The sequence below is a fragment of the Prunus avium genome, chromosome 4 (genome assembly GCF_965620075.1).
Source record: "Prunus avium chromosome 4, drPruAviu1.hap1.1, whole genome shotgun sequence".
NCBI lineage: Eukaryota > Viridiplantae > Streptophyta > Magnoliopsida > Rosales > Rosaceae > Prunus > Prunus avium.
This window is the reverse complement of record NC_142287.1, coordinates 18,676,549-18,689,413: the sequence shown is the minus strand read 5'-3', so window position 1 is coordinate 18,689,413 and position 12,865 is coordinate 18,676,549. Positions and strand designations below refer to the sequence as shown.

Genomic DNA, 12,865 nt, shown 5'->3' with positions numbered 1-12,865 from the left:
TATTTACCCCTTTAGTGCGATTAGAAGCTGACTTAATCCACTCTTGGGCTGCCCCACAAATAACTTGTCTAGGACTAGAGAGGACTGTATCCTCATTCTGGAAAATATACTTATTTCTCCAAGACCATAAATGCCAGCAAGTAAACACAAAAACAGTGCTCCAAGGAACATCACCATTCCATTTCTCCTTAGAAAGCACATTGACCTTCATCCAAGGCTGAGCATCTAAAAGGAAAAAATTATGAGCATAGGCAGGGAGGATAGCATTCCACGTAGATCGAGCTCGCTCACAATACAAAGGCTTTGAGGCACAACAACCATATTAATCATAGAAAGATGAATAAAAACCTCGAAATATCGATGAAAGTTTCATATTATATAGTTTTAAAAACCCCTAAATACAATAATCACAAAGACAAAATTTCAGTTTGGCTAATACGTGGAGGGGCGCTTGGGTAGTGGTGGAATTTGGTTATGTCGATCTAGATCTAAGCTGCAACGATTTTTTTGGTTGTTTTCTTGGTAATTTGTAATGTTTCTTAGCTAGTGTTATAGAAATATGCCATTGTTGCTCAGCAATGATGGTGAGGTAGGGACGGTGGTTGGGCAGGAGGCGTCTGTTGACAGATATAATAAACAAAGAAAGTGGTGGGGGAGGAGGAAGATGAGTTGGGTGGTGGTCGTGTTAGAAAGTTGACTGGGCGAAATGGTGGTCGTGGTGGGAGAGTTGGCTGGGGCTGATGGTGTGTGACTGGAGAAGGAGGAGAAGGTTCCAAAGAAAGAAAAAGAGAGAAAAAAAAAAAGGGTAAATGGGGTACCTTAACTGCATAACCACATTGTGAAAAAATTTCAAAGTCAAGGTACCTAATCATTAAAATTAAGAATGTCTCGTATCATGTCCGTTGAGTTGGTGCATAAGACACTAGTATTTGGTTCAGGTTTGTCAACAGGCCTTCTGGCAGGAGGCTTAGGGATCATAGGAGGCTCGTTGACCAAACCTTGCTCATAAGTTGGGTTCAACGTGGTGAAGACTTCATACCAAGGCTTGGGGTCAAAGAGCAGAGGTGTGTGATCACTGCTTTTATGTGAAGCATGCCTCCAGAACAATAGTTGTTGTGTTAATTGATGGCCCTTTTCATGCTTTTAGTTGTTGAAGGGCCGCTGGTAACCATCTTTTTGTTTAAAGTTTTGATTGAGCGTGGCGTCATTAGTGGAAGAGTAATGATTAGGATTCTGGTGGTTTGATGGAGGTGGTAGGGGTACATATTGTCTTTAGGTGCTGAACCTTGCAGCAGGTCACTGAAGGTAGCATGCTCCCGATCAACTGGGCCACTCTTTGAGTTGAAGTATTCCACTTTCGCATGAATAGGGGCTTACTTCATTAATTTGGCATAAGTGTTCCAAGGTTTATTGTACACTAAGTATCGAAAGTTAGACTCACGAAGACCACTCTGGAAGGCGCCGAAGGCGGCACGATCATCCGTCTCCGGGCATTGTGAGTACTCATGACTGAAGCGTGTTACATACTCCTAAAGAAGTTCATCTTCACCCTACCAAATCATATACAAGTCATTTGCCGAATACAACTGATCAGTCTAGATCATGAAATGATCTAGAAAATCTGCTTCACACAATTCAAATAGTCTAAGTGTCTGAATTCACTGCTTCACACAATTCAAATAGTCTAAGTGTCTGAATTCAGCCTATAAAACCAGTTCAAGGCAGTTCTGATATGGGTGGAAGGGAAGAGTAGACACAAGCTTTCATGACTAAGACTTTTACACCCTAACGCGGACTGAAAGAAGTGGATATGAGTCAATGGATACTCTATACCAGTGTAAAAGGCTATGCGAAGGGACTGAATGTACTTCTCATGCTTATATGTTCGAATGCGTGCACTGAAGGGTCTTGGGCATGGCTTCATCCATAATAGTTGTTGAGTGTAAGTTAGCAAAGTATAGGGTAAAATGTAATTTTGGTAGAGTAAGGGTGTGGGTAAAGATTAGTTACCTTTTTACCTTAGCACTATTCCCATTTTATAAGCAAAAGGGAGTGGATGTGGACTTTGGGCAAATCACTGTGGTGATGACATGTGTCTCAAGATTTGGTTCTGCGAGCTTGATCTTCAGTAAGGCCCTTCGGCAGGCTATCGTTTAATTAGAGAAGGGTGTCCTTTCGGTACCTTTGGTCATGATGACGTCATCAGGAGTCTGAACCAGCGGTTTTAGTATTTCCTCCTCTTCGGCAGTTGGTGGGCTAAGCCTGTGTACCAGTCCCTCAATGTCAAATCTGTGAGGTTGATTATGGTATAAACAGATAGAATAGGGGCAAACATACCTTACAAGTGAAATCACAAAATACTAAACAGGAATTGAAATTTTTGTTTCTTTGGGAAGGATAATCTCCTTAAATTGTACATAGATGTGTACAGAATGAGTTGTTTTTGTATTGTCTAAAACTGAGAAGGGAAATATTTTTGCCTATCTCTTTGGCTCATTTTTGTGTTTTCTTATTTGTTGAGGATAATCGAAAGGTTGAGTTAGATGAGCATCGATACACGACAATGTCAACGTAGGCGGTGACCTCTTAGTTGGAATCGAGAGTCCCTTTTTTGTTTTGGTTAGAATTGAAACAAAGTCTGCAGTCGATATATACGTTTAGCTAAGTTTCCCTTGTTTTTCTTTCTTTGGATTTGTTTTTCTTTCTTTGCATTTGTTTTTCCTCCTCGCCGACGAATACGTACAAACATGCATGAGACTTTCAATCTAATAAATTTCAAACTTTTCTAGAAGTAGAGATATATTATATATATATATATTGACCCACTACTTGCGAAGTCTAATGAGACACACACAGTGGGACACATACATTAAATGCAAGCTTGACCTTTCTTTTTTCATTTTTTTTATAAGAAAATGATAATTATATTCATAAATTAGGGCACAAAAATCATTTTCTGAATACAAATATCCACAAATAGTTAATACAAAGATGGAAGCATAGTAAGCTCGCAGGGTTAATCTAGATACATAAAAACACACAGTACCGATAACATTCAGCGTACAAGGTGTATCTCCACTAATTAATAGCCACATAATGCCAAAGAAATTTCTGCATAATGTAGGGCTGCCTAAGACAAACATGAACTGCAATGTGTAAAACTACCAACACAACTACAACTTTTAAACTCTCACAAGTAGAAATAACAAGTAGAACCTAGACTACAAACAAACACCCAACTTACAAGAGTTGATGACATTATTATAACTCAAGAATCTATAAACACACAACAACAAGTGAGTAAAAGTCGCTAAACCACTAAGCCACCTCGTTTGTCTCTAAGTTCAGCAATGAAACCACCAGCGCATTGCTACTTCATTGTCACCAAAGATTCCAATGAAAGCCAAATCACAAGGCTGGGTTTTTTTTTTGGGAGAAAAACTTAGGTTGGTTTTATTACTAGAGAATTCGAATGGCACAATTGCTTTTCAGGTTCTCAATCTTAATTTGGAATAGAAGTAACACATTTTTAAAAGATTTATTTTTCTAGCTCTCATGAATATGGATGAGGTGAAACCGGCCAAAAGTTCCTCAGTCATACACTAAACTGTATCTTTAAACCTTATGACTCCAGGTTGGGAAAAGAATTTTCTCTTTTTAATTCTTTGGTGCAACTCGATCTCTTCTTTATAGTTTTTTAAGTCATGTAGTAATCTATACTATTATTTAAGAGTCGATCACTTTTGACAAAATGCCAACTATGCTCCTATTTACATTACATTGAATAAAGAAAAAGATAATATAGTGACGGTAAAATAGTTATTAACAGTTATTCTAAAATAAAATAAAATAAAACAAACTAAAATCCTTCATATGTTTCTCCCACTATTTTTTGTCACTATTTCTCATTATCTACTTCTCGAGCAATAATTGTCTCACATACAAAGCATTCTAGTAATAGTATATATAAGGACTAATAATTAACTAATGCAAAAACATTAAGGGCCCTTAATTGAGTTCGGCAATTCAAATCCAAAAATTCAATTGGCAAAGTACAATGAGGGTTTATTTATTGGGTTAAATACTTTTTTGGTCATTGGGTTTTACACAAAAATTCAATTTGTTCACTGAGAAAACAATTTAGCCAAATTTGATCACTGTGTTTCCCAAAGTTTACAATTGATAGACATTCCATTATCTTTCGTTAAATGCAGTTTTTATTTTTATTTTTAAAGGAATCACCTTCAATCTTCTTCCTTTAACTCAACGAGTTATGGTATATTGTGCTATTAGAGTTTAGCAAATTGGGGAAAATCTTGGGTTGAAATCGAAATTGTGAGGTATAAGGAAAATCAAAAGGCCAACTCTTAAATTAAAATGAAATCAACAACTTACCAATATATTTTGGTGCTCTATCACCTTGATTGTGTCTCCTTATCAACCGAAGTCACAATACGGTTCTCACTCAATCGATTCAGGCTTCAATATAATACCAAATTCGTGACCTTATACCTCTTCATTTTAATTTCAACCCAAGATTTCCCCCCATTTTAAAAACTCTTATAGCACAATAATCTAATTGGTTGAGTTAGCGAGTTAGAGGAAGAAGACTTGAATGTGCTTCTTGGAAATATAAAAATAAAAACTGAACTTAATGGAAGTTAAACGGTAGATAACGAAATGTCTATAAATTGTAAACTTTTGGAAACACAGTGATCAATTTGGCTAAATTTTTTTCTCAGTGACCAAATTGAATTTCTGTGTAAAACCCAATGACCAAAAAGGCATGTAACCCTATTTATTTTTATGAAGCAAAACTCTAATGTTAATGGATGAAAAGCTTTACACCTTTTAATTAGCTAAGCACTTTTGATTATCCAGCAAAGTATTTTTCATAATGGATCAAACTGTTCAGTTACATGCATGCGCGTTCGAACTTTACCTTTTTTACCATATATATTTATTATTATTTCACTAATTGCTGGAGAAAAGACCAACCCTTTTTATTTTCACTCTCCAGCCGTACAACACTTACCTACCACACGATTTGACTTGTACATGGCCTTCATGAAAGATCAAAGTTGAAAAATCTTTGTGGGAACCCAAAATCACTGGTTGAAGCGTGCGAGTTCAACTGATTGGCATATCAAAATCTCAAAGTCACATTTGGTAGAAAACTTAAAGCATCAATCCAGCCAATTATGCTGAATACGCAAACATGTCTTATTCAAAGATGATGTCAAAGACTGCTATAAAAGGGATAGCTTTCTCACCATTTCCAACCACCTCACTCACAAAACAAGTTCTAAGAACTATAATTTCTGGCAGAAATGAGAACCTCAGGACAGCTGAGGCATTGCCCTACAATGTTTTTTGCCTTGGCATTGTGCCTCTTGGCCACAAGTGCGCTTGCCACTACGCCTTATACTTATTCTTCACCACCTCCACCACCAAAGCACTTGGAGACCCCTCCACCACCAAAGTATGTAAAACATCCACCACCTCCATCACCATCACCCCCTCCACCCTATTATAACAAGTCTCCACCACCGCCTTCTCATTCGCCGCCTCCTCCTTATGTGCACAAATCTCCACCACCACCCACTCACTCACCACCTCCACCATATGCTTACAAGTCACCACCTCCCCCTTCTAAATCACCACCTCCTCCTTACGTCCAGAAATCTCCTCCTTATGTCCACAAGTCACCACCTCCACCATCATATTCTCCTCCACCTCCTTACCACTACAAGTCACCACCTCCACCATCATACTCTCCTCCACCTCCTTACCACTACAAATCACCACCTCCACCATCACATTCCCCTCCACCTCCTTACCACTACAAGTCACCACCACCACCATCCCCATCACCTCCCCCTCCATACCACTACAACTCTCCTCCTCCTCCAGTGAAGTCATCCCCACCTCCCCAATATCACTACAAATCACCTCCACCTCCATACTAAGCTTGATGGCTTTTTAGCGACTTGAACCAGTCCGAATAAGTTCTTCGTTTCGATGTTCCCGCGGTATCACTTCGTTTTCTAGCTTTGTTCTATTCGCAGACAAGTGTGTTTGTGAATAATAAAGGTCCGACAGAACCCTTCGTGTATTCTGTCGTAAGAACTCACTGTATTAATTCCTTCCTCTTTTAAAGAAATGAAAGCAAAGAGTATTTCATATACGTACTTGTTTTTATGTAGTTATGCTATTACATAAGCCTTTTGGATCAATAAAATTATGTGTTTCTTCGTGGAAAAGTTAAAGTGCAATAATGCATCACTTCATCAAACATCATAGACAGTTTGGATCTACACGAAAATCCATGAGATTCTATTTTGGGTGACACTTTATAGAGTCCACTTGGCATTTTAAGTTGACAATCTGAATCGTGTATTTCTGAAATCCCATGAAAGGATCATCATTGCAAAAGATAGTCAAATTCGAAACTAGTAAAACATCTAACATTTAGCTAATATTTTGCAAGGATAAATGAATAGTGGGAGTGCTCGCACAAAGTCTCCATAAATAGTATTATTTGAGAAAAACCTCCTATTGAAAGGGACGTTAAAATAAAAGGAAAAAAAAGAGTTCGTCAATCAAAACACAAAAAAGTGCTTATCTATTACCCATCCAGTTAGCTAAGGTAGTGAATCCGCTCTCTTACAATCAAGTTGGACCTCATCATTACCCATAAATTAGATTAATTTAAAGTAATTTAGACTATTCGCTTGAATAAAAAAGATAAAGATGATTATTGAAGGTTTGAGGAAGATTTTTTTACTTGTACTATTGTAGAACAATCAACGTTTTAAATAATTAAATAAAAGTGACCATTTTGTAACAGATTTAATTAATGTTCTCATGTAGCAATTTGAGTCCTCCGAGCTAAAATATATTACAATCTTGTCCTTAATTTGTGCATGCTCTAGGCATTTTGCTGCCGCGTGTACAATACTTAACAGACGAGAATATTAAAGTGACCCTAGATAAGTTGTACTTTCAACTATCAGACTTCATATGTTTGTAAAGTTGAAAAGATGATTTGAATTATTGCTTGGTTCCTTGTCTTACATCGAAAAAGCCTAATTACTACACCTAATTGAAAATTGATGTGTAAAGAGTCGCACTAAAGTTGCCCGCCTCTTTGTTTTTCTGTAAAAAAAAAGTCTTAAATATCGATAATTTATAGCTCAAGTGATTATCAATCATCTTATATGAAGTCTAGAAAGGGCATGTACCCGCCTCAGTCCGAGACATTTTTTTGTTTAATTTTAGACCAAGCACATACTACCTCACGTACCCTCCTCAGTTAGAAATTGTATGCTACATTTTTATGAAAGCGCAAGCATTATCTAATGCAGAATGTAACTGGGGATGTAATAGACAGACTATCATGAGCTCAAAGTTTTGGATTTTTGGTTTGACTAGTCAATTAATGAGTATGAAAACGATTTCATTTTCTTCTCTGCACATAGCTGTAAAACAATAACTGTTTGTATTATGTATACTGACTATGGAAAATATTATTCTATTTATATATATAAATATGTTCATGTATATATATATTTTTCTTTTTTTTTCTTTTTAAGGGATAAGCATCCCAATCCCATACACGACAATGCAAGTCAACTTAGGCGGTGACCTCTCAAATAAAATCGAAGTCTATAGTTGTATAAGTTTTTGAACTCCCTTTTTTTCCTTTGGTTTCATTTTCTTCCTCGCCTACTAAAACAAACACATGCGTAAACCTTGAATATATATTTAACTCATCTACAGGTATCTTTCAGAGCCACCACTTGCTTGACAAGTCAGTCGAGAGACAAATACATTTAGGCCCCGTTTGGTTCACGGAATGAATTTGATGGGAAACCATTTCCCATGTCATTTCCCAAGGGATGGGAAATGGTGATTCCTTTCCCAAGGGATGGGAAATGGTGATTCCTTTCCCATGTTTGGTAATGCCGGGAAAGTGACCCGGAAATATCACTTTATTTCCTTTCCCATGTTTGTTTTGAGTAGGAATGGAAAACAAATTTTGTTTAGTTTCCCAATTGTACCCCTATTAAAATAATAAAAAAATACCAATAATTGTTGGATAAAAATTGTAATTATGAATTGTTAGTAAGGACAAATTAGTCAAAAAAAAAGTTAGTCTTACTTTCCCATGGGAAGGGAAAGTGAAACCCAAGTAGGAAGGAAGGATTCACTTTCCCTCCTACTTTCCCATGTGCTAGGCAACGCTTTCCCATGCCTGACTTACCAAACATGGGAAAGCAATTGGTTCCATCCCCAAGATTCATTTCCCATGAACCAAACGCCCCCTTAGGGGGTGATTTAATCTCTCTGTAGAGTAAGAGTACGTAATTCTTTAGTTGAAAGGACAGATAAGTAAAAAAAAAAAGGACAGATAAGTTGATAGCTAATCAGTAAGTGTTAATTGCACTTTTAAACCCCTTGTATGACCCAAATTACACATTGCGCCATCAACTACAAAATCTTGCAATGTCAAATTTAATTTTTACAAATCATTTCAACGTATTCCTTTTGTCCGTTTGATCTAATAAATTTCTATCGCTTTTTATCACTATTAAAAAAAAAAGTAGCAACAGTTACTATTATTTGGTGACATTTGGTGATATTTACTGGGGTGACTAAAGGAGCTTTTTGGCGACTAAAGCCTTTAGTCACTCCAGCAAATGTCACCAAATAACGGTGATTGTTGCTATTTTTTTTTTAGTGTATCCAAACATAATAATAATAATTAGTTGTAGTTAATCCAATGGGCCATGCATATGAATATCCATGCTTGGAAATTGCAAAAGTTTCTTGGTCAAAAAAATTATCATGGTTGAGATGTAAAGTCATGTTCAAAATGAACCGAATAAAGAGGATAGTTGAATAATATAAACCCTAAAACATTTCTCTCAATCCTCTCTTTGAGATTTTAGTTGGGGGATGTTATTTGTGCCTAGATCTATTTTGGATCTTGGTTTTTACCCAGATCTGCTTGGATATGTGTGGTTTAGTGGTTAGATCTGTTTTGGTTCTTGGCTGCAATCTCAAATTTAATTTTTACAAATCATTTCAATGTAGAGTGATCCCCTCTGTCACCTAAACCATATGTTTTTCCTTTTTTTAACTATGCGGTTTTAATGATCCCAATTATTTAACGTTTGGATCCTCTGGTTTGTTGATGACCCCCAATTTTTACCCACTGGTCTCGTGATGACCCAAAGTATGCCTGATCACAATCTTTCATCATGTGTGACTATAAAGAATACATCTTCCAAACGTGATTTACATTACACTAAAATATGTTAGTGTATAAGCATTGAGCTAATATGAGTTTAGGATAAATAAGCCTTGTGTTTAAATTGTGTATGCACTTAGTCTGATAAATGACAAGTGAGAGGCCTTCAATATGTAAGGCTAAAATAGCCATATGTAGCAACTTTAAGAATAGCTAGATGTGAGGTTGAGATCTAATATGACGTGTGTGGATCCAACTAAGGCTAACAGTTATGAGATGCTCTTTTGCGTGCTCATTTTTTCATTAAGAGAAATATAGTCCTCTCTGCTTTTCTGCAGAGAGAAAGAGAACCTCTTCATTCATCATCGTTTTATTCTTTCTTCTTCATTTTCATACCCAGATAAACACAAACTCTAACATGGCCTCAGAGCCAAGTTCGATCAATTGAATCTGGGCGTTTTTCAAAACTGTGAAATCGAGCTACATTCACACTCATTCCAGTTCAGGTGAAGTCGCTGGAACTCCTTAGAATCCGATTTCGATTTGTGTTTGCAGCATCTAAGCTAAGAGATGGCTGGATCTGGAAGTTCTAAGGTGAGAACTCCGATCTTCTCCGGTGAGAACTACAAGTTCTGGAGAATCAAGATGGTGACGATTTTCAAATCTCATGGATTATGGAAATTAGTTGAAAAAGGGGTTACGACCTCAGATTCAAAGAAGAAGAAGAAAGATGAAGGAAGCTCAGAAGAGGAAGACAATGAGAAAACTGTGGCTGCATATATGCAAGATGCAAAAGCTCTGGGTATTATCTAGAGTGCAGTCTCGGATCAAATATTCCCTTGAATTGCCAACGCCGATTTAGCAAAGATGGCATGGGAACTGTTATATAAAGAATACCACGGTGGTGATCAGGTACGGTCGGTTAAACTCCAAAATCTTTGATGTGAATTTGAGTATACTAGAATACGTGATGATGAAACATTATCTGGGTATCTTACATGTCTGAATGAACTGATTAACCAAATGAAGACGTTTGGTGAAGTGTTATCTAATGCAAGACTTGTGCAAAAGGTCTTAATCAATCTTAGCAAATCCTATGATCTCATCTGTCTTGTGATTGAGAATGCGAAATGTATAGAAACTTATGAATTACAGGAGGTTCTAGCAATTCTTAAAAGCCAGGAACAGCGTTTTGATATGCACACTGTTGATGCTACTGATAAGGCATTTGCCTCCTTCTCTGTGAGCTCAAAAGGGCAACAAAACAAGGGTAACTCTCAATCCAGTGGTCTTAAGTCTCAAAAGAATTGGAATCCTAAGGGGAAACCATGGGAGTCAAAAGGAAAGTCTCAACAGAACAATCATGCACCAAATCACAGCTTCAGTTCATCACAGCCAGCAAATCAAGAAGCTGTAAAGCCTCAGTGCAAATCAAGAAGCTTGCCTTTATATCTATATAGGCAAGCCAAAGTGTTACAATTGTGACAGATTTGATCACTTGGCTAGAGAGTGCACTGCAGGAAAATTTGTGCACAAGGCTAACTGTGCAAATCAAGTGGAGATATCTGGTAATCTATTTTATGCCAATTGTGTAACTACATAAGCAAAGGTGAATGGAAATTGGTACATTGACAGTGGATGCAGCAACCACATGACAGGAAATGTCAATCGTCTTGTTGATGTGAGAACCAATATGGCACTAGCCGGGAAAGTGCAAATGCCAACTGGTGATCTAGTTAATGTGGCAGGAATGGGATCTCTTGTGATTGATACAACTAAAGGAAGGAAATATATCAGAGAGGTGATGTATTTACCAGGGTTGAAGGAGAACTTGCTAAGTTTTGGTCAGATGGATGGGCATGGGTATTACTTGCTGTTTGGAGGAAAAGTATGCAGTGTTTTTGATGGACCATCACTTGACAGCTTGGTTATAAAAGTGGGAATGAAAGAGAACATATGTTATCCTCTGCACTTAATGCATAATGATCAAATGATGTTAAGATCAAGTATCACTCCTTGTACCTGGACTTGGCACAAGAGGCTAGGTCATCTCAATCTCAAGAGTCTTAAGTAGCTTAGAGAGAATGAGATGGTCCATGGTCTTCCACATCTTGAAGATGTTGATGGTGTACGTGAAGGATGCCAATTTGGAAAACAACATCCAGATTGGTTTCCACTGGAGCTAATACACATTGACTTGTGTGGTCCCATGCAAAATGAATCAATTGCAAGGAACAAATATTTTATGCTTCTTATTGATGATCACACAAGGATGTCATGGGTTTATTTCCCTAGACACAAATCTGAAGCTCTAAATTGTTTCAGAAAGTTCAAAGCAATGGTGGAATTACAGTGTGGTTTCAAAGTGAAGTGTCTCAGAAGTGACAGAGGGGGTGAGTTTGTGTCAAATGAGTTCGACAGGTTCTTAGAGACTGAAGGAATTCAAAGACAGTTATCTATGGCTTATACCCCACAACAGAATGGAGTAGTGGAGAGAAAGAATAGAACAGTTGTAGAGATGGCTAAGGCAATGCTTCATGATAAAAGTATGCCATACTTTTTGTGGGCAGAAGTTGTACATACAACTATTTATATTCTAAAAAGGTCACCTACAAAAGCTCTTGGCAATCTAACTCCATTTGAGGCCTATAGTGGCAGAAAACTAGGTATTGGTCATTTAAAAGTGTTTGGATCGCTCTGTTATGTGCATGTACCAACTAAGATAAGACAAAAGCTCGATGCAAAGAGTGTCAAAGGTGTGTTTGTTGGATATGCAACATGTGAGAAGGGATATAGGATATTTGATCCATGCACTAAGAAGTTAATGTTGTCAAGAGATGTAGTTTTTGATGAAACTATGTCTTGGAATTGGAAGGAAAATTCAGAGAATTTTGTTGCTATGACCTACATTCAGAATCAATCTGAAAATGTGCTTGGTGTGAATTCACATGGGTTGAGTGAAATTGAAGAAAGTCCCTTTAGTCCCTATAGTCCTTCACATACTGAAGAACAAGAAATGATCATCCATGAGTTAGCAAAGATTTCACAACCTTATGATCATACTCTAGTGAAGTGGAGAAATATAAGTGACATTCTGGCACAGTGCAATCTTTGTATTGTAGAACCTGAGAAATATGAAGAAGCTGCATAAGACAAGGCCTGGATAAAAGCAATGGAAGAAGAACTGTCAATGATTGAGAAAAATGGAACTTGGGAGCTTGTAGATAGGCCAAGTGATAAGCAAGTCATTCGAGTGAAATGGGTGTTCAAAACCAAGCTGAATTTGGATGGCTCAGTACAAAAGAACAAGGCAAGGTTGGTTGCCAAGGGGTATGTGCAGAAACCAGGAATCGACTACAATGAAACTTTTGCTCCAGTTGCTAGATTAGATACAATTAGAACCTTGATTGCTCTTGCTGCACAAAGAAGCTGGAAGTTGTACCAACTAGATTTTAAATCTGCATTTTTGAATGGAAAATTACAAGAAGAGGTGTATGTTGACCAACCTGAGGGATTTGTACTTGATGGCAAGGAGGACAAGGTCTACAGATTGCACAAGGCCCTTTATGGACTAAAACAGGCACCTAGAGCCTGGTATGGAGAGATTGA

General features: G+C 37.4%; 1 protein-coding gene across 1 annotated transcript; it reads left to right on the top strand.

The window, feature by feature from the left end:
* The first annotated feature begins 5,286 nt into the window (after nucleotides 1-5,286).
* LOC110760487 (uncharacterized) lies at nucleotides 5,287-6,187 on the top strand. The gene has a single exon (XM_021962753.2). The coding sequence runs from the start codon at nucleotides 5,331-5,333 to the stop codon at nucleotides 5,967-5,969; it is 639 nt and encodes a 212-aa protein (XP_021818445.1). The 5' UTR covers nucleotides 5,287-5,330; the 3' UTR covers nucleotides 5,970-6,187.
* Nucleotides 6,188-12,865: the final 6,678 nt, after the last annotated feature.